General features: G+C 39.2%; 1 protein-coding gene across 1 annotated transcript in view; it reads right to left on the bottom strand.

Moving 5' to 3' along the window:
- Nucleotides 1-418: 418 nt before the first annotated feature.
- The window catches only part of RORB (RAR related orphan receptor B), a 218,493-nt gene continuing 195,751 nt past the window's right edge, over nucleotides 419-23,160 (bottom strand). The window contains exons 5-10 of the mRNA XM_055426896.2: nucleotides 20,852-20,973; nucleotides 19,289-19,421; nucleotides 16,592-16,699; nucleotides 14,695-14,805; nucleotides 11,652-11,764; nucleotides 419-777 (exon numbers count right to left, since the gene is read on the bottom strand). Coding sequence (XP_055282871.1) covers nucleotides 622-777; nucleotides 11,652-11,764; nucleotides 14,695-14,805; nucleotides 16,592-16,699; nucleotides 19,289-19,421; nucleotides 20,852-20,973 — 743 coding nt within the window. The 3' untranslated portion in view covers nucleotides 419-621. The remainder of the gene's footprint in view (nucleotides 778-11,651; nucleotides 11,765-14,694; nucleotides 14,806-16,591; nucleotides 16,700-19,288; nucleotides 19,422-20,851; nucleotides 20,974-23,160) is intronic.

Raw genomic sequence — 23,160 nt, 5'->3', positions numbered from 1 at the left:
ACATAAAGGTAACATATAACACAGAAGGTAAATAATGTAAGGGCGCCTGACTGAACCTCCTTTGCTAGTAGGTATGATATTTTAAGCCACAGTGCATGTGTGTGTATAAGTAATAGTCATATATAATATTCTCAGATATTATATACTTATCACATACCTGCACAGTGCTTTCCAAGACAGCTACAAATTTATACATGCATCACCTATCTAAAAACATAGAAATCAGTAAGCCTATTAAGTGGAATTTTCTTAAATTATATTTGAACAATCAACAGGAAAAGTAATCATGTAAAGTACTGCTCTGTTCTTGTATATATCTACAATAAAATTCTATAAACAGTTGTTTCCCCAAACATACCTGAATAAAATTAAAAAAAGATAACACCCAGTGTCCTATATTTGTATATTTATGGTCATTTCAAAAACAAACAAACAAATAAAAGAGCCCCACTCAGGTGCATATTTACATTCTTCAAACTGTAGCGGTGAAAAATAATTCTATTAAGTGCAGGACATTCCTAATGTTGCAGTAGTGACATTTTCCTTAAGTCTTCATGAACACATTGCTTTTGTCTTAATGGTGATGCATTCCACGACTATGAGACAGTTCGCTTGTCGCCTTCATTTGCAGACGGTGGCACAGTCAGGATTAAAGAGCTCCTTGTATAACGGAGGAAAGAGTGTATTCACTATGTCTGGATGCGATTGCTTAAATACCTGCAGCTTCTCCCCGTGCAAGTTGCAAACTGCTGTGATGGTTGGTATCTTGGCTATTAGCTGCAGAGTGGAGAGACAGGGAAGGAGACAAAGAGGGAAGCTCATTAGTGCTCTGTCTCCTGAATCAGTGTCCTTCCTGGCCCCAGATGAAGGGAACCGACTTTGGAAAAAGATGTTCAAAAAGAAAGAAGGCTCACTTTCAGCTTCTCCTTTAGAACAAAACAAAACAAAACACTTCCTCCCCCACTCTCTAAAGAGAAAATAAAGAGAAGGAAAGAAAGCAGGACCAAGCTTCCTAGTTCATTGTTCTTATAGAAAGTATGTATGGAAGGGAGTTTAGTCTAATCATTAGGAGGAGGTGCTGGCCGGGCAGGCTGACTAAGTTGGAATCCTGGTTCTAAAATAGCGTAATGGCTATGTGTCTGTGGCACCCTCTGTGTCTCAGTTTTCTCGTTTGTAAAATGGACTTACTTGTAGCATCTATTTCATTGAGTGGTTGTATAAACCCAGTGATGAAATTAATATGAAAGTGCTAAGAATACTGTAGGCATGAAACACAATTAGCTAATATCCTTATCTACCATTTCCCATAGATTTTTATAACATGAATATCAGATTTTTAGTTTTGGAAGATGACAGTGTTAGAAAGGTATAACATAAATCACATGAGGTATAATTCACAATGATCTGGACTGCTCTGCTGTCAAGGTCACTAGCCTGCCACTATCTCTCTAATCCTTGCCTACTTTAATGCATAAAGTGAAACCTATATTTAATCAAGGGAGAATTTGGGAGGTCACTGGCACTCAGCTTCCTTGGGGAGGTGTTTTAAAAACTCATGGGAGAACATCCACTTATTATTTATTTATTTTTTAGAACATCCACTTATAACTGTTAGGTTTTGATATGTTAGTATCATGTAAGATATAATTTTTTTAATTTAAATACCCAGAAGACAGTGTTTTAATAATTTAAAATACCCACAGTTTGTTAAACTCTATGTATGTCATCAGGTTCTGGACAATTCTAGCTTTTAACACACTTGTAATTCTGAAACACTTAGAATCCATCATTTAGTGTCAAAACTGCTTAAAACCAAGTATCATTGTGATCAAATTACTGTGGGAATAAGAAATACTCTCATATAGATAATACTTTTACAAAAGATAAGCTTGATAGTTCATATAGTTGACCAAAGGTACACTTGAAAGCAATGATGAAATAAAATAAACCCATCTAATCACCAATTAGGCTCACTGCTCTCCCTACCCTATTCAATAATAAGAAACCATTTCAGCCTTTGAAGTAAAGGAGGAAATAGATAATTAGTTACTTTGTGACTTTTCAAAATCAGAAATTTCCACTCTTTCATTAACTTTCCTTTTAACAACTAATGACTATATAACCACACTATGAGGCATTTAAAAATAGCACCAGGATTAGAGCTGTTGACATATTCATTAAAGGGATCTAGAACACACAAAGAAGTCTGGGGTTCAGAATTTTCAGTTCACTGCTATTTAATCACAGGGATAGAAATGGAAAAAAAAACTGTAGAATCTTTACAGAATGGATGTTAAATTTTAGACTGAGAATCAGGACTTTTCAACATCATGAAGTACTTAAACTGGTAGCAAACACTTCTACTAGACACCAGAATTCACAAAACAGTAGTATTATTGCTTATCATCTATGTGGGAAGACAGATGAATATGACCACATAGTCAAAAGCTGTGAAAAACTGTGGCGAGTGCCATGGAGGAACGATGCTAGGAGAAGTGGTAGACAATAGGATGCTCTGACTTCTTTAAGGCAGGCACTTCTGAGAAAGGGCCGTTTAAGCTGGGCTCTGAAGGCAGAGAGAGAGAGCTAACCAGATGCTGGGGCTGGGGGGTGTATAATATGTTCCAGGATCATATGCGGTATTAGAACTAAAAGAAGTTCAGTGTCCCTGGAGCAGTGGGTGAGCATGTTCAAAGATAAAGCTGGGGAGCCTGCATAGTCAGGTTATGCTAGGTCTCACGGTCTCTCTTAAGGTCTTTGGAAGAATTTTAAGAAAGATGATCAGAATCCCATTCTGATAGATTTGATTTGAATCCTGGTGGAAAGCAGTGTCTTTTCTATATTTTCATAGGTAAAGAGTGTATAAATGTCCACTAACTAGAGTCTCTTGGGAAATTATTCAAGCTTTCTTAACCAGCTGGTTCACACAGAAGGAGACTGTAATAATTTCGGAAAACTTCTTGCACATTACAATTCTCCCTGAAATAGCTACTGAATGCATAGAGGCTTTGAAAGCTTTCTATAATCATCTGCAGTTGAATTGATGATCTTCAGAGTTCCTAAAACACCCAGATGCAACTCTGTAATACTTGTCAATCTTTGGTGTGCACAAGAATTGCTGGGGTGCTTCCTAAAAATGCAGATTACTGCAATCCACTTGTAGGGATTCTGTTTCATGAAACCTAGATGTGGAGCTCAGATTTCATGTTTGAAATACATATCCTGAGGATACTGGCATACTGGGTCCATAGAACAGACTTTGAGAAGCACTGTTAAGAGATTCAAATCTTATAAATTTACAGCTGTTTTTTAAAATTGACAAGTAAATTCTTTATCATGTAAGAAATAGTCCTGGTAACTAAGTGTCAAGTTAGTTCCTTTTCTGGAGGCTGATAAGAAATTATCATATCTAGAGAGGGAAGGTTTCATTTGCTTGGTTCTATTAGTTTGGTGAGAGACAAGGAATGAAATTTCCTGAGTTCCCTATGAAACACAAATACTACATAGAGGATTAGTCTAGTGATAAAAATATGGGCTTTCAATGAGCCTGACTGTCTGCACTGGAATCCCTGACTTGCTGTTTACAGTTGTGTGATCTTGGACAAGTCACTTAACCTATTAGCTTCTTTATCTGTCAGATGACAATTATGACAGTCTCTACCTCAGAGAGTTGTTGTGAGGGTTAAGTGAGTCAATACAATCCATCTATGACAGTAATGCTTCCCTCAAGGAGAGAAATAGCCAAGGTCATGCTTGTTCAGCCAGATAACATGGAGGACAAGAAACCAGCTTAGCCCCTAACCAAGCAACCAAAAATTGATTCTCTATATATTGTATGTTTGTTTCCTAGATGACTCAGCAGTAAAGAATCTACCTGCAATACAGGAGATGCAGGTTTGATCCTGGGTCAGGAAGATCCCCTGGAGGAGGAAATGGCAACTCACTCCAGATTCTTGCCAGGATAATCCCACAGACAGAGGAGCCTGGTGGGCTGTAGTCTATGGGGTTGCAAAGAGTCGGACATGACAAGTTACTGAGGACACACACACATATTGTGTGTTGGGGTTTCCCCAGGAGGCTCAGTAGTAAAGAATCCTCCTGCTGATGCAGGAGACACAGGGGACGTGGGTTCAAACCCTGGGTTGAGACGATATTATGTACTGCAGCTGGGAAACCCCATGTCAAAAGGAGCTCAGAGAAGCCTTAGCAGTAGTTGAAGGCTCAACAACTTTTTAAATAGCTGGGATGGTGATCTAGAAGTACTTGGAGATGGAAGGGATAGTTGATTTCAAATCATCATGAGATTTCATCATGTTTAAATAATCCCCATGGCAGGAGTAGACAGAGGGTCTAGAAAAAGGCATTTTCACACACATCTACTCATCTTACTCTTTGATGATAAACATTTCTTGTAAGAAGGAAGCTTCAGCTTATACCTACAAGAAGGGATCTACAAGAAGAAAAATAGCTGTTTGAGAAGAGAGAATAATCCTATGCTTCTTTCCCAGGGGGTGGTTTTATGAGAAAATCCACAATTTTATAATTGGCACATTTGATGTTGAAAAAATGGAACATGCAAAGGTGAAAACTAGAGATCGTGATCATGTCAGCTTTTGGGCCATCATGATGCCTTCCAACATGAAGCAGGAAGTCAACAATGGCTTGATTAAAGCAGAAGAAACCACAGAAGCACTGATAAAGACAGGAAATATCCAGTGAGGCTACACATCCATTCGTCTTCTCCATTCACTCTTTTTGGAGTTTTTGTTTAGCTAAATCTAGATATTTGGCCAAGACTTCCAACACTGAATTTGAGGTATCTGTTCAGGTCACAGCCCTCTTCCACCATCCTTACTCCATCCTGACATCCATGCTGTATGGGATGTTTTCTCTACTCTGGGAATGGCTGACTAAAGTAGAAGTGGACACTTGCTTCAGCTGGGATTGGAATCTGGAATCAGACGGACAGCCAGCAAATTACTTTCTAAATGTAACAAATTACTTTCTGAATTACTTTCTAGTGACGTAAGGAGCTAAGAGCTAGCCATATTTCACCAAGACCAAGGAAGCAGAGAAAACTGGTATTCAGAGAGGGAGAAAAGAAAGCAGGTACCTAAAGAGAGAGAAACCTGTGAGATGAAGAATTCTGAAGACTTCCCAATTTCTTGTCCCTGCTGAATGGGGGCTGGATTTCTGACTTTAGGTTCCATGAGATTTCTCTCCATTACTTTTATTATTTTCTTCTTGCTTTTCCTAATGGGGAGTTGGTTCTTGTTCCTTGTAACTCAAGAGTCCTAACCAATACATCAACTTGCAACTTCATGAGTGGGGAATAACATCAAAACCTCTCTTCTGGAACTTCCCTGGTGGTCCAGTGGTTTAAGGCTCAGAGCTTCCATGGCAGGGGGCACAGGTTCCATCCTCAGTCAGGGAACTAAGATACTGAATGTCTTGTGGAATAGCCAAAAAACAAACAAAGAACACCTCTCTTCTTCTTAGAGACTATTAGTCTGACAGACAATCCTTAAAATTTCTGGGTGTGGGACTTATAGTGTATGCCAGCTAACTATAAATGACTAACATGAGTTGAAATAATCTGATCTTTCTCAGGGATTCCTCAGGGAAACCACTCACGGGCCAAGACTGTGTATTATTTTTTGCTCCCTCCCCTGCATCTGGCATACAATACATACTCATTATACATGTAGGTTGAAGTAGAAAGCTATTCCCAAAGAAAGCTATTTCTTGAGAATTGATTTGGAATTAGAAATCTTGGATGATCTGTTGAACTGTTTTCTGTAATCTTGCCTCTTCTTGCATTATTTCACAGGGTATATCCTACTTGAGGAAACCTGAGCAGGGCTTCTGGGGTGCCTGGTCTTAACCCGGGCAGTGGTTACACTGGTATGTTAACTGCATGATGATTCATTGAGCTAAACACTGACGAGTTAAGAACTTTCAGCATGTATGTTGTAGTTTAAGAAAGTACAGAAAATTTAAATATAAAACAAATTCCTAACCAAATATGAAGGGGAATGGGGAGGTTCAGACCACGAGGCCATATCATCTAAGCAGGGACTCCAGTGGTGACTGGACAGACTGTGCTGTTCAAGATTAAACTGATGAATCCCAGGCCCACCTGCTAGGAATTCTAATGTGACATCTAGTGCCCTGCACAAAGAATAAGCAGGCTTCAGGCCTAAACATCCCGTTATTAATCATGACATAGTCTCTTTTGATCTTACTGAGAAAGCAATGAAAATCATTGTAAATGACCCTTGGCAGTTTTCACTGATCTCTCAATCAGTGCTTGCTTGCTCCATAGACCCTATCTATGAATCAACACAGCTTTTTTTTCCCCTAAATCTGCAATACTTTGGCCACCTCATGCGACAAGTCGACTCACTGGAAAAGACTCTGATGCTGGGAAAGGTTGGGGGCGGGAGGAGAAGGGGATGACAGAGAATGAGATGGCTGGATGGCATCACCGACTCGATGGACATGAGTTTGAGTGAACTCCGGGAGTTGGTGATGGACAGGGAGGCCTGGCGTGCTGTGATTCATGGGGCCGCAGAGAGTCGGACACGACTGAGTGACTGAACTGAACTGAACTGAAATCTGTATCCTAATAGTGCTTACTAAAGTGAGAGTGACTAGGAGTCATTTCTTTCAGATAAAAATCTCAATTATTAACACTGTAAAATAGGGCTGTGTACACCTTCCCTCATATATAAGCTTTTATTTAGAAACTTGCTACTGCTACATTAGAACAATTCCCCTCTCTGTGTTGATGACAGTTTTGTTGTTCTGCCAGAAACAGAAAGCCTGATAGGAATGCTGACCCCTGGATGTGAGGTTTGTAAACAGTGTATGCTTTGGGACTAGAATATCACCCCAAATTCAGTACTATAGTGTAGAGAGTACTCATTTGAATCTGCAAGACCTGGAGAAATCTGTCTATTTATTCACTTATTGTAGTGGTAGAACATCTAAAGAGTCCATAAAACTACTGCACAGGACTGAATACTGGAAGGCAAAAGGAGATGTCAGAAGGAACCTTTGTTTTTCTCTTCTAGAGTCAAAGAATGTTATACTGAAGGGACCTTAACGACCATCCAGTCCAACCTCCTTATTTAGGAGACAAAAAAAATGAAGCCCAGAGAACAGATGGGCTGCCTCTCCTAGTCATATGGGGCTTAAAAATATATGTGTATATATGCATATACATATATACATACATATACATATATATACATAGTAAGTGATAGTCACTCAGTCATGTCCAACTCTTTGTGACCCATGGACTGTGGCCTGCCAGGCTCCTCTGTCCATGGAATTCTCCAAGCAAGAATACTGGAGTGGGTAGCTCTTCCCCTCTCTAGGGGATCTTCCTGAACCAGAAGTGAGATTCTTTACTGTCTGAGCCACCGGAGAAGCCCATATATGTATATACATGTTTAGTCACTCAGTGGTATCTGACTCTTTGTGACCCCATGGACTCTAGCCTGCCAGGCTAATATGTCTATGGGATTTTCCAGACAAGAATACTGGAGTGGGTTGACATGTCCTTCTCCAATATATATATATATATGTTTCTTTTGTGAGCTTTAGTGAGAGTGACCAGTGTTATCTCATTTCCTCACTTCTCAAATCCAGGATCCAGCCAAATCTATTATTTATAGTCTGCATACAGCGTATACTTTCTTATATATATATCATTGCCCCCATCACTTGGAATGCCATACTTCACCTCCCTAAACCTCTAACTCCCATCCTTTGAAACAGTATGCATTCATCAGTGATTAGTTCAAATATACCCATTTATTGGATAAAACATTTCCATGCAGAAACGAAGTTTCTTCTGTCCACAGCAGCTACAACAACAGCACTTACATATTGGTTATGAATCATGTACCGTGCTTATATTTGATCTCATTCAGTCCTCAAAATAACCATATGACATCAATATTATCTTTAATCACATTTTACAAATAAGAAAACCGAGACACAGAGAGGTTAAGTCACTTGTGCAGAATAACTAAGCTAGTTCTGATGGTTCATTATATATATGCTACATATTATCATTATGATCATGAAAAGAAGAAACTAGATTATTTATTTTTACCCCAAACAAACAAAAAAATAAATAAACTGATTAATACATAGGGGTTGAGAGCTTTTAGTTAATGGATTAAAATTCCTGAATTTAAAATCCTCTCCAGGTCCAAGTTTGGTCAAAGGTATAAGGCATTGCTACTTGAACTTTAATTTCAGGAAGTGGGCATGCAGAAAGTGTTTTGGAGACAGTTTTTTCAAGATGAAATCTAATGGTTATGTCTAAACCCTGCACCTCACTTGAAGTCAGCTACACCTGTTCAGGGTCAAACTGGCTGGCAGTATTAACAGTCTTTGTCCTTTGCACAGAGGCAGATCCACCCCACTTACTGAGGCTATAACCCAAACCCCTGGACTTAAATATAGCAGTTGCATATGTGCACATTTTTCTGGAGATAAGTTTCACACTGTGTGCCCTATTGCCCAGAGGGGTCACTCTTTTAGGGTTGTCATGGAGGCAGAAGAGCTCCATGGCTATGAAGATGAAAGAAGAAATTTCTGAAAATATGAAAAGTATCCGTGGTATGGTGGAATAGTTTTCCTTGGATTTAAATAAAACTGTTTATTTCTTTTGGAGAGCATGGGTTTCATAAAAGGGTGTCCCTATATGTCAGTGGCGCCACCGCCATTGTCCTTAGTGTATGAAGGCAGTCAGGAACTCAAGAGACTTGCCTATCCCTTCCCTTTCCCCAACACAGTTGAACCTGAGACTTAGACGAATGGAGTGGCTTATGCAAAACCACACGGTCCAGAGCAGGGAGAAATGAGAACCCAATTCTCATTCCATTTCATGGTCCCTCCACATTAGTTCACATAGTGTTAGTCGCTCAGTCATGTTCGACTCTTTGCGACCCCCTGGACTGTAGCCCACCAGGGTTCCCTGTCCATGGAATTCTCCAGGCAGGAATACTGGAGTGGGTAGCCATTCCCTTCTCCACGGACTCTTTCTGATCCAGGGAACGAACCTGGGTTTCCTGTATTGCAGGCAGATTCTTTACCATCTGAGCCACCAGGGAAGCCCCCAGTTCACATAACATCCTATCAAATGTAACATCCTACCATTACAGCGAAAGGTCCGCACAGACACTCAATATCCACCCATGACCAGTGGAAGCAATGCTTTGTCATTTGACTCCAGTGAATTTTATATAAGAAATCATCCTTTCTAACATGTTCTCTGATTCCCAGATTTACAACATTCTCTTTCCTTAAGAAAAGAACTGAATGGATTTATCTAGACTTACTGTGGTGTTTGTTTCACAATGTATCAGTTCAGTTCAGTTGCTCAGTCATGTCCAAGTCTTTGTGAGTTGGACATGACTGTTCAAAACATATACAAATATTGAATCATTATGTTATATACCTAAGCCTAATATAATGTTGTATGTTCAGTTCAGTTCAGTTGCTCAGTCGTGTCTGACTCTTTGCGACCCCATGAATCGCAGCATGCCAGGTCTCCCTGTCCATCACCAGCTCCCGGAGTTCACTCAAACTCAAGTCCATCGAGTCAGTGATGCCATCCAGCCATCTCATTCTCTGTCATCCCCTTCTCCTCCTGCCCCCAATCCCTCTCAACATCAGAGTCTTTTCCAGTGAGTCAACTCTTCGCATGAGGGGGCCAAAGTATTGAGCTTCAGCTTTAGCATCAGTCCTTCCAATGAACACCCAGGACTGATCTCCTTTAGAATGGACTGGTTGGATCTCCTTGCAGTCCAAGGGACTCAAGAGTCTTCTCCAACACCACAGTTCAAAAGCATCAATTCTTTGGCAATCAGCTTTGTTAATTATACTTAAAAAATAAAATAATTGTATACCTTTCCCACTAAAGATGGAAAAATGAGAGTTAAGCTGACTTTACTTGGTGTTTTAACTTTTTTTTTGCTATTACATATTTTTCATCTTCAATTTCTGTCTCCTTTCTACCCCCAAATACCTCAGATCACCATCAGGATACCAACCAAGTAGTGGAAAATGGTATAAGCACAAGGGTTACTGTCTTGGGGAAGTAATAATCACCATGTCACAGTGTGTGAGAATTTATGCAGTGTATATATCTCATTTGAACCTATACTTCTCTATAGGAGTAAGAAATTATAATCTTCATTTTACAGATGAAAGAACCATGGTTTTCTGATAAGAAGATGATTCCCTGAAGTGGAATAGCTTTTGTCTAACTCTGGATTTTAGAGTGGTAAATATGAGGACTAAAGTCTTTGGGGGATCCAAATGCAAGAAACATTCTTCCTGCCAACATTAACTAACCAGATGCATTTATGCATACATGCTACACAGCAATTAGAGAGACAGATGCATATATCCACATCATTATCATTTCTTCCCAGTGTATCTGAAAGCATGTTGAAGTTTTGCTCTTACCTGGGGGAAAACTGAGGTATGAAGAGCATGGGATTTGTCCTTGCCCACGTGATAAGTGACAAGTTACATCAAAAAGAACTATCACTCTATGGTGTAGAAATGTTCATCCTAGTGATGTGTTAATTTTAGCAAAATGTTACCATAATGAAGCAGCATATTTAACTCATGGAGGTTTTTTATGGCAGTGCTCTGTACGTGCAAAGTAAAATCTGATAGTATCTCCAGCAGAGTCCCCCTTTCCCCCTTTTAAAATAAAGAACTTCAAGAGCAGAGTGGGAGAGTTTTAACGATAAAAATACCGAGTTGGATAACTATCATCTTTAACTGAGGATAAGCTCCACTTCTTAATTGCTTAACCTCTTAAAAAAAACTCCAATTCTTAAGAAATTTAAGATACTTTAGGATCTAAAACAATGCTAGATATCATTAGAAAACTCCTTATTCCTCTTATGATCATTTTATGTTGGTACATAACTTTTTCCAGAATTCTTCTAAAGGATCATTATTTTTAATTAAGTTGAATTGTGAATGAAATGCAAAGCGCTGTGCATACAGTCTGCCCTTGAGATACTTCATTTTGAAAGAATCCCAGATTAGAGGTGAGGAGATTAGAGTTGAAGGAAAATTTACAAGGCATCAGTCTCATTTGTAGGACTGTCATTAACAACATATCTGAAAGGAAACAAGGCAGTATCTCTAGGAATCTGACCAATGACAGGGACCTCACTCCACTCAGTGGTCTACCCTCTGTTCAGCAGTTCTCATCATTTTATAGTTCTTCCTTGAGTAAAAATCTAACCATTCTTTCATCCAGACCGGCTCCCAAGTGGCGCAAAGTCTCCTCTTTCTTCACATGTGATTTTTGAAGACTTGTTTCCTTGCTTTTGTTCTTCAGATAAGCACCCTCAGTTCCTATAATGTGTCTTCCTCTATCTGGGGTTCAGACCCATCAGTATCATCCTTGACTAAGAGGCTATTGTCTTCTCAACTTATTATAGTTTCCTAGTGTCGCTTTTAAAATGCACACTCGAAGTTTAGGCCACCTTTGGTAACCTTCAGACCTTGTTGCTGGTGAGAAATGTCCCTTGCCTTATGTGACTAGCCCTCCCCTGCTCACTGGGCTCTGTCAGTGACAGGGGTTCTGTGCTCTGAGGACCTACCTTTGCCAAGGTCTCATCATCCAGGTGATTCTTCTGAATCACATGTTGAAGTGCAAAATAAATCTTTTCCTGAAGCTTCTGGACCTTCCTTGGTTCTATCAGCCAGGCTCGGTCTAAGAAAGGTAAAGGGTGGGTAGGAAGGGGACAGAATGTAAGCTTCATTGTATTTCACCTACATATGTAAGTGCTGAGATTGAGACCTAACTCAAACGAGTCTAAGTTGCTTCTGAAAACCTGTAATTACTTTTCTAAAACAAATAGTTTATAACCAATGCCAGGAAGACAGTAATGTACAAACACTGACAGGAAATCGGGGTGGAGGTAAGGACACAGTAATTCAAAGACACTCCACGTGTCTTACTGTCTGTGACAGTTTACGTCTCTTACTCTCTGGACATATGCTTAGATTTTCTTTCAAAGTGTAAGTTCATGATTTGTGAAGAAATGAATTATAGAAGTGAAGAAAATCTATTGTAAAGAAGCATTTTTGGTATTCAGGATCTCCCTTCTTTTATATAAACTGTTATAATTTATATAGTATCAACATGAATCAATATAAAAATTAATCCTGTGTCCTCTTTTTCTATATTGAATATTTAAATAATGGCTAGGATAATCCCTCCTTTCCTTCAGCCTTTCCTACTTTCTTTTTTCTTTCCTCCCTCCCTCTTTTTTTTGTTCTTTCATTTTGTTCTTCTTTCTTCCTAGATGCTTTGTACCATGGCGACAAAATGCAGTCCAGCATCAATGCCTTAGGTTGAAACTTCAGTGAAGAGACACCCAGAGTGTCCAAATGCTGAACAAATACTCATGGAAAAGAACTTCACATGATCCTTCTGAACACAGTTCAGGTCAGGTGAGAAACTCGATTCTGTAATCCTAGACAGGGCCAGGACAAGTCTAGCCAACAGTTAAGCAAACCCTTACGTAAGTGAGCACAAAAACCTTTAGTGACCATTGTCAATCAGAATACATTAAATTTCCCTGCTTCTCCCTTCCCTAAACCACCCGGAGCTGAATAGACAGTAACTATTATGGCAAGAACCTGGGCGGAAGGGTGGGTCTGGCATGAGATTGAGCCTCCACAGACTGGAATACTGTCTTTCCTCTTTGAATATGGCACTATGCCAAGGTGGCAAACATGGTATCTTGGAGTTGCTTCTAGAAGCCTCTGAGTGTGGGTCTGTGACCAGGCTGGAAGATTCCCCACAGGGTAGAATAAGCTAAACATCATGCTTCGCTTCCAAACTCTGTGGAATTTGATGGCTTTAGCATATTCTTCCTAGAAAAAAGCTCATAGTTCAGCTGATTTTTCACTCATAAGAAGCACATTTGCCTTTCAAATTGGGCAATTATCTTCATGGATTGTTTAGATTTGATATATTGTGTCTTAAATATTTGCTGCTAGGAATTTACTGATTTACCACACACATACCTAAGAGGACAGTGATTTTGTATTACTTCCTTTGAGGAAGCAGGAATCAGAGTGAAACCACCTGCCTCATCATAGACTTGTAGGCTTCATCTTCTACTGAACTATAATCGATGGGAAGAATCAAATGCAATGAGAACATGGCAGAGGGAAAATTATTTGGCATTTGGTTGCTACCAGAAAGAAATCTTTCCTGTCACTTCTTCCATTTATCTTTGTGCTGCCAAGTCTGGAAAACCTTCTAGGGTTAAAAAAAAAAAGGGAAAAGCTTGGAGGAACAACTTTATTTTAGACAGAGCCACAAAAGAAATTGTTAGTAATAATATGCCAATTGATAATTAACTTCCATTTTTGATAAAGTAATAAAAAAACTGAATCAAATTTCAAAAATCATTTAAAAATTAAAAAATAAGTAAATAAAGTCTACCAGATACAAAGTGTAAAGGCTGTATTATGGGTACTCATAGCTAGAGTGATGTGTCAACAAGTCCCATCACCAGGAAGATTAATTTCTTCCAGCGTCACTGAAAAATGTGTTAGGTGTAAGAAAAGAGAAAAGAGCAAGTCTCTAGAGATAAATGGTTTAAGAAGGAATGAGTCTCTTGACCATAAAAGTGACCAGGAATATGGCTTTCTTTCTATAGAGAACTGTTAATGACACTGCTATTCCTTGACCTCAAATCTAACCCAGCAGATAACTGAATGAGCAGCTCTGACTTTTCATTCTGGTTGAGGAAGGAACCATGTATTTGTTAGGATTCTATACAGTTTCAAGCTGACACATGCTTTTAAAAAGAATTTCAATGACTATAGTGCTATTTGATCTATAAATGTCACACCTTACCTGCTTTGAAAACTTTCTGCTGTTTATTGCATTTCAGAGCTAGACTGGACCTTTATTATTATGAAACTCAACCCTCTTTGCAGGAAACAGATTCTGAGGGGTCAAATGTTTAAGGTCACCCAGATACTTGGTGATAAAACCTGTTCTAGAGTGTCTACACCACATCAGAGGTTCTTCCTTTTCTAGTCTTTAGTAGGAGCCATTTTTTCTTCTGCTGTCATTACCTCCTTTTAAAGCTTCTAATATTGCTTTAAACAACAACAAAGAAGCACCAGCATTTGCCTGAATTAAGAACGCTAACATTAATTTGGATAGAAAGGCCAGTGAAACAGATATTTAAAGAAAAGAAAGTATGTGTTTTACTTTTTTTAATCCCTATGCTGGTTTGTTCATTCAGGTATATTTCTAAGTCTCACCTTATTGGACATTTTTTCTGTGTCCTTTATTCTTAAAATCAAAATAGAACTTAGTTATAACTCAGGCCACTATTTGTCTTCATTTATCCCTTAAGAAATGATGATGCTTTTCTGAATCTGGAGTCAACCTTACCACACACCCTATTCTTGCATTTGAGACAAAAGGGATCATTCAAATTAACATGAGGGTACTTTTCTTTGAATTGTCCAAAAATATCACAAGCTTGCTAAAGAAAATATAGTTCTTTTAAAGTTTCTTCTGCGAACCTTGGCTTGGGTAGGTGCAATTCATGTTAAAGATAGCAAAACAGGCTTTTTTTTTTAAATGGTAAGTACCTCAGACCTCCCTACCTGGAGATATCAGAACAGCAGAGGAGAACAACGCAATCTCTTCCTCAGTCAGCTGCAAGGAACACAAATTCTTTGCAAAGTCAAATGCTTCATTCACTAAGTCATCAGAACCTATAAAATAAGGCAAATGAAGTGAAAATACTTGAATGGTATAACAGTAAGAAAAAGTCCCATAATCAAGAAATTATTCAAGGACTTGCATACTAAGCACACAGAAAAAATATTTCCAAGTTCCTGACCAGAAGTGATTTGTGCTCTGCTGTGTGCTTAGTCACTCAGTTGTGTCTGACTCTTTGGGACCCCATGAACCCACCAGGCTCCTCTGTCCATGGGATTCTCCAGGCAAAAATACTGAACTGGGTAGCCATTCCCTTCTCCAGGGGAATCTTCCCAACCCAGGGGATCAAACCCCCATCTCCTGTGTCTCCTGCATTGCAGGTGGATTCCTCACCTGCTGAACCATCAGGAAAGCCTGAGAAGTGATTTAGTGATGATTGTAGAGTGAGAAAATTGGGCAATATCTTGACCAGGAAATGAAAGTCAAAATTACCAATGAAGGGCAGACAGAAACAGTGTGTACCCATTGTAATATCCAATTGGGACTATATAACCCCACTCTAATCTTGTAAATTTGAAATTAGTTCCAACTAAAAAATTTTAAATTAGTGATTTGATGATCCTTTAGTACAGAGATAGCATTCATAGAAAACCTAAAATATTATGTATAATGAGCCAAGGGCTGTCATTTTTAGTGGCACTTATAGGATGTAACTGGCGATGTAGGATGTCCATGGGCCTCAAACTAAGAGCATGGTGATAAAGTGCCTGTCAATAAAGTGCCTGTAATTTCCTGGAAATTTGATTGAGGAGCAAACATTCATTCCTTTTTACCTTCTAATGAACGACTCGCAGATCAGGTGCTTAGCCATTGTGGATCTTCACAAAACAATGCTTTATCCCTGCACTGATCCTTGGGAAATGTTTATTTTATGAAGCTGGAAATATACCCAAGTTGCTTGCCAATGTTTTTCCTCCTTTCTTGAAAATCTAGCTTTGGAGATGACATGGATGTGTATCAACTACAGGAGGGAAACACTGCCGGCCCTGGTGGACTTGCTGTTGGTTACCGTATCAGCTAACAGCACAAAAGGTGAAAGGGCAGTGACCTGCTTTGATGTCTGTGGGCAGGATATGGAACAAATGACACTGTCAATAGTTAAAACCTTTCCTGGCATCAGTCCATCTTTGCTAACATTCTTATCCACCCCGTACACGGATGACTGGAAGTGAATGACACACTTCCAGAGACTGACTCTATCCTGCCCTCACACAAGAATGGTCTGGGATCATTTAGGGCTAGTTGGCACCCATGCTGTTTGTGCTCTCAGAACTTCATGAATTAACAGGGAGAACGTATGGCTCTGGGTGCAAAACAAGTGAAGAGTTCCTCTTTTAAACATCTTAGTTCATGATTATAAACTTGCATAAGAAACTTAAGAGGTCACCCATGGACCACCAGTTGTCTATATGATATACTTTGTGAAGCAGTAAGCTAGAAAGTAAAAGAAAACCTGATCCTATAAAGAATGCTTAGAATGCATCCCAGTTCTTTAGAATCAGTTTTCATTGACTTCTGAATGAAGCGTGGCTGGTATTAAGAGGGTCCATGTTTCCTTCCTTCTCTTGATATTTGGAGGCACAGTTGTAAAATCAGAGGAGTTAGATGAAACACTGGAGGCTCACCTAGTACATCCCTTATTGAATAATGGGGCACTAGTTCTCATTAGAGAATCAGGACATTTCTTTTACCAGTTATAATCTAAGTGGAGAAATTGATGGTAGCTAATAAAACTGATGGTAGCTAGTAAAACTGTGTCATCACCGAAGGTGAACTCACCTAAGGCCTTGAACATCTGCATTCCTCCATATTTTCCTTCAAACAGAACAGTGTTGTTTAATGGGTTGAAGGCACGACACATTCTCACTAAAACCACTTCCAAGCAACCTATGAGAAAAAAAAAATTTATGTATGTATACACAATGATAAAGACACTACTGCATACAGGTCAAGAGACATCAAAAAACTTTAAAACACAGATAGACTCATAGACATACACATTCAGAAACACCTCAAGATTCCTTCCTAAGTAAAAAAGAACTATGTTAGAAATAAAGCTCTTGATGCATATGTGAGGAATGAAAGATAAAACATACTTTAAAGGTGACTAAAATGGAGCGCAACAATGTTTTCTTTGGAAGCACGCATTCCACCCTCCGTCCCATTTTTGACTAATATTAAAGTTAGTTTCAAATTCACAGATGATTATAAGCCCAGGAAGAAGCTTTGTGGCAGGCAACTCCAGTCTGTTAACTTTTTGTAGAAGTTTTGGTATTCGAAAAACTTGCACGCTACTTCAGTTTTTAACACAGTCTGTTTATATTTCTGCATATGATGACTTAAGGACACCTTCAGGATGTTTCCTGAGGGCACCGTTTATGTATTCATGTCTTTGACACAAGGGTTTCTTAAAGAGGTCAAACAAGTTTTCGCAAAACACTGAGCATTATCCACTCCAGGGAGTTATAATCAACATTCACAGATCAAAGGTTTATTGAAATCCTATCAAGAAGTAGTTTGATCAACCTTGATGGGCCTAACGTTTCTGAATTTGCTGTTAGTCCAATAGTGGTAGGGCCCTTGTCTGTAGCCATAGGCAATTGTGGCCTATTTTATTCACTGTTATATCTCCAGGACCTAGAAAAGTCCCTGGCACATAGTAGATGCTTAATAAATCTTTATTAAATGAATTAGTTCACTACTTCTGCTTGTCCCTCTGAATACTTACTGACCTCCTGAGGAACCACTGCTTGGGGCTTTTGCCCCACAGTGGGTTAGAAGGTGACATCCACAGTCAGAAGTCACACATTTGCATGAGAACATCACACAGATGATTTGCTTACACCCGTGTGGTACCCCGAGGTACCCCTGGTGCCTTTCTTAATCTAGTGTCTTATTTCCTTGTTCTGCTGATTTCTCTGCTTTCCCTCATATGTCACCTTAGCATAGGGGCTTACACATTGGGAATTCACAAATATTAATGGACATAATATTTGGACATAATGGACTTTTCTGACTAAAATAATAATAGGAACCACTTATTCAGTATCTACAATATGGAAGGCACTTTACTTGACCCCTTACGTTCCGTGTCTCCTACCCTTAAACCAAGGCGGATTTCATCACTGCCTTGACTTATTAGTCAGGTGGAAATAACACTCTGAGACTTTGGAAGCTACGTCAGAAAAGTGCTATGCACGTCTGTCTTGCTGTCTTGAAATGCTAACTTTTGAAACCCAGCAACCATGCTGTGAGAAAGCCCAAGCAGTCTGTGGAGGGGCTCACATGGATAGGAACTGAGGCCCTTCAGCCCAAAGCCTTGACTGACCCTGAGCTGTCACCTGGCACAAACTGCCAGCCATGTGTATGAGCCACCGTGAAAGTGGATCCTCCTGCCCTCAGTCAGGTTGCCTTGGTGAACACCACAGGAAGCAGATGAGCCATCCCTCGCTGAGACCTGCTCAAATCAGCTTTGGGAGCAAAACAAATTATTATTGTTGTTTGAACTAAGTTTTAGGGTGATTTTTAATCCAGCAACAAAAACATCAAGTTCACGTTTGAGTCAAGATTTGCACCTCCTTTTTAATCATTTGGTAAAGAAGCAGCAATAACTTAGAATAATTATTTTATCTGACTCAAGTTCAAAAGCCAGCTTTGCCAGGTGGTGGCTATGTAGTATCGAACACAGCCCTTCAGTTCTTCGAGTCTTTGCTTCCTCATTTATATGATGGAAACCATATTGAGCGCATAAGATTAAAAAAAGATATCATAGGTAAGCATAAACATGCATATGTGTGCTATTACATATATAAAATTATGCTGTTATTATTTGCTGTAGCCCTTTATGTAAACACCAGAGTGATTCTTATTTTCGATTTTCAAAGGGGGCCGAGAAAGACAAGTAAATAGCTTTCCTGATTGGGTAATGGCAGCTGCAAAGTGGACCACGTGCAGTTTCTTGAGGTACTTCCTAAGTGACTGTGCATGTGTCAAGGAGTGTGTGTGAGAGAAGGGGGAGGAAGGATTAGAGCAGAGTGAGTTTCTCTCAGTGTATTCTTGCTGCAGGCTATCCTCATTAAAATGATTGGAAATGACCACAGAGGCAGAGCTCAGCTAGCCTGGATTCCAGCTCCCCAACAGAAGGCAAGTAGTACGTTTTAGAGCCAGCTCAGCAATTCAGCCACCTTGACACGCTAATTACTTGCACTGCCTGTCAAGCTGGGTAGCTCAACCTCCGCAATTAATAGCTCCACTTTCAATAAGCAAAATTGTATTTGACTTCAAAGGCGAGCTGAATGAGTATCAGGGCATTTTTATTACTGAGTATTTCCTTTGGGAGTTGGCTGACAGTGTGGGTGGTAAAAATGAGCTACATAGCAGATGGAGGATTTTCTAGAACCAACCTCAGCTAAGGGTGGACCACATCCTGGTCTAAAATAGACCCCCTTCCCCCCAGCAATGGATCTTCTTGCTTACCTGACTTAAGAAGTAGGATTTGATCATTTTGACAGAGTTCCATGAAGCCTGTTATTCGCTTTGCAAACTCTACCACATACTGGATGGCGTGAGTTATCTGGATGGCACATTGCTGCCACAGTGCTTCCCTGGACTTCAAGAGAGAAAGCACAGAATGTACATGGAGCCAAGAACAACTTGGAGACTCAGTGAAATACTCAAGGCTGCTCTAACTGGCGCTTATCTGTCACTTGGGGGTTCACGGTGGGAATTCACCCCCCTTTAGAAGAGAGGTGATATTTTCTAAGATGTTGTTTTGATTTATTTGAACTTTGATACACCACAATTATCAAACTACTGAAGCTAAAATAATGGAAATATTGCAATAGTACATAAAGATCAATATTTATAGATTTCTTTTTAATCATTTTTTCTCCTCCTCTCCTCAGCTAAACAAACTCAAGCTCTTAGTCTGTTTTGTAAAATCAAACTCTGACACTCAGTAATAGCAATTTCATTCACAGACTTCCACAAAATTATTTTCAATGTGTCTCCAACTGACACTAAGTTTGCAATATTTTTATGTTGTGTTCTTTTCCCAGAACTTATGGAGACTGCTTTTTGGTACAAAAAGAATTTCAATGGAAAAGACATCAGATCAAATCACTCTCTTAAGTAAAACAGAATCCAGAAATGCATTTTGATCCTTGGGTTATTTTCTTTGGAAATCCAAGTATGTTAATTCTGTTTTTTTATTGACCATAATAATACCGATTATTATTTTTTCTCCTTATTTATATAAAAGTGGTAACATTTAATTGTTCCACTGGAGAAAAATCAGTATGTTATAGTCATATATTTAGATATAGACACATTTATAAATTTTACTAAAAGTTAATTTACTGGTAGATTTTGTGATTGTAGATCTCAGTCTTGTAAATAATGTGAGTCAAAACAACAATAAATTCCTTCTCTTAAAACCTTCTCGAATGGATACAAAATAATCAAAATAATAATAATTATAATAAAAACAACAGTTATAATGTGGGATGAGTTCTCCCTTTTTCCTCTGGTCATTTAAATGTGGGATGAGTTCTCCCTTTTTCCTCTGGTCATTTTTTAACATGAGTTCTCCCTTTTTTCTCTGGTCATTTTTTAACATGAAGAAAACCATTCAGAATGTGTTGTTTAATATTTTTCTAGAGTAATTTTGCAAATATTACTGCTATGATTTTCAACTGCTCTCATTCCTTGCCTGGACCAAAAAAGCCACCAAGAGATGTCCTAACATCATCCAATGTGGGCCCAATCTCCTCTGTCACTCGAGTAGGGCACTGGTTTTCAATCAGAGCAGTTTTGCCTCCAGATTTAGCAATATCTGGACACATTCTGGTTGTTGCAACTACGTGGAGGGCATGCTACTGGCATCTAGTATGTAGAGACCAAAGATGATGTTTAACATCCTACAACGTGCAGGACAGCCCTTACAGCAAAGAATTGTCCAGTCTGAAATGTCAATAGGGCTGAGGCTGAAAAAGTCAGAAATAGAGAAATCACAGAAAACCCTTTAGTTTCCCAGAATACCTTGCTTTGATACGCTTTAATTTCTTCATAGGTGTGGGTCTGCCATGCCAGCTGGTGTAACTCCTCCATGGTGTACTGACATGTCTCCAAATGGGACTTAATGATGTTCTGTGCAATTCGATCTATGAGAAAGAAGATCACTTTGAGGGTTTGTGAATAAAATCCCACTCTGCTGAAGGACGGAGAAGGCCATGGCAACCCACTCCAATACTTTTGCCTGGAAAATCCCATTGACGGAGGAGCCTGGTAGGCTGCAGTCCAGGGGGTCGCGAAGAGTTGGACATGACTGAGTGACTTCACTTTCAATTTTCGCTTTCATGCTTTGGAGAAGGAAATGGCAACCCACTCCAGTGTTCTTGCCCGGAGAATCCCAGGGATGGGGGAGTCTGGTGGGCTGCTGTCTATGGGTTCGCACAGAGTCGGACATGACTGAAGCGACTTAGCAGCAGCAGCAGGAGCTGCTGAAGGAAAACTGCTCTTAATGTGTTTTCTGAAGGAATGCCTTTTGAAGATATTTCACTTGTATGAGCTTATCTTTAACACTTCTATCTATTTACACATCTCCAGACAAACTCTTTATTGCTTCCCCCCCAAATATCAGGGTTTTAATAAAAATTAACCGCCTTCTCTTCCTCTTTTTGGTCACAAAACTGGGGTCTTAAAGTTGTGTTCAAATAAATATTTATTTTTGAAATAGATACAAATTACCATGTTTCTTGCTTTTTGGCCTGAAAGTCTGCTAGCAGTCTTGTAACATTTGCTATACTGTAACAGTCGGTTTAAGCTCCAAGTACTTTAAAATATTTTGAAAATCACTAGATCACAGTGTTTATCTCAGAAAGGAGAAGTTGAAATATAAATGTTTTGCTTATATTTAAAAAACGGAGGATTTAACAATAATCTAAAAAAATAGTTTTCTACAGAGGAAAGAGAAGAAAATGGGGAGTGGGCAGGGATAGAAGTCAGACTTTTCCAATAGTATTAATTTTGTCAATTTGACTTTGGAACCATGTAGATATCTTCCATAAATAATAGGAGAGGGAGATGAAATAATATTTACTCATGAGGTGATAATTTTGAAGTTAGGTCATTAGTGTCTTTATATTCTTTCAAATTTTTCATAAGATAAAGTTTTTCTCTGAAAAAGTTAAAAAAGAGAAAATAGTTTTATTCATAAAAATGTAGAAATAAACACAATAAATCTTGGTGGGGTATTTAGTCCAAATAAGTTATATATGGCATTGTATCTTAAATATTGATCATATTGAGTTTCAAGGTATGAAAGTTGAGACATAGCACCAGACACAAGAGTTCTATTTAACAACCTGCAGTGAGTTCCCGAAGTTGGATAGAGCTGGAAGAAGGTCCCCTCATAATCCCTTCTGCTATTTGAATGCACAAAGGCGACATCTTGAGAAACCAAAGTATGTTAGTCGCTCAGTTCTGTCTGACTCTTTGTGACCCCATGGATTGTAGCCCACTAGGCTCCTCTGTCCTGGAGAAGGAAATGGCAACCCACTCCAGTGTTCTTGCCTGGAGAATCCCAGGGACGGGGGAGCCTGGTAGGAGGTCGTCTATGGGGTCACACAGAGTCGGACACGACTGAAGTGACTGAACAGCAGCAGGCTCCTCTGTCCACAGAATTCTCCGGGCAAGAATACAGGAATAGATAGCCATTTCCTTCTCCAGGAAGTCTTCCTGACCCAGGGATCAAACCCAGGTCTCCTGCTTTGCAGGTGAATTCTTTACCATCTGAGCTACCAGGGAGGCCCCATTGGGAAACCAAAGTACTTAGGAATTCTGTAAGTGGGATATGAGTAAAATGAAGATGACCAAATTTTCTTCCTAGTAACTGTTCTTGGCTCATCTAGAAGTGGAGTTTCTCTTGCGTTGCAGTCTGTGCCATTTGAAATGCAATTTCTGTCTTTCTAAGTAGCTATATTTCATTTCTTCTGCAGGAGAACTTCTCAAAGCAGTATTTCGGTACTAGCTAAGCTTCTGATTTATATGGCATGAAATAAATTGAGTTTTAGTAATGTAGAGAATTAAAAATGTAAGCTTAAGTTTCTAATGAACCTTCGAAATAAAAAATCTCATATAGCCATTGCCTGGCACATTATATACACTGAATAAGTGGTAGCCATAATTGTCATTATTGGGACATTCTACATAGTTTTTCATCAGGGAAGTAATCTGACCACACAATGGAGACAATACAGAGATATTTAATTTTGGAATCAGTGCTACTGAAGGAAGATATTTCAATATTTATTAGAGTTGTTCAATCAGAACCATAAGCTGATGTATAT

This window comes from Moschus berezovskii, chromosome 7 (genome assembly GCF_049115385.1).
Source record: "Moschus berezovskii isolate FMDL1 chromosome 7, NW_MosBer_1.0, whole genome shotgun sequence".
NCBI classification, from domain to species: Eukaryota; Metazoa; Chordata; class Mammalia; order Artiodactyla; family Moschidae; genus Moschus; species Moschus berezovskii.
This window is presented reverse-complemented; position numbering and strand designations above follow the sequence as displayed.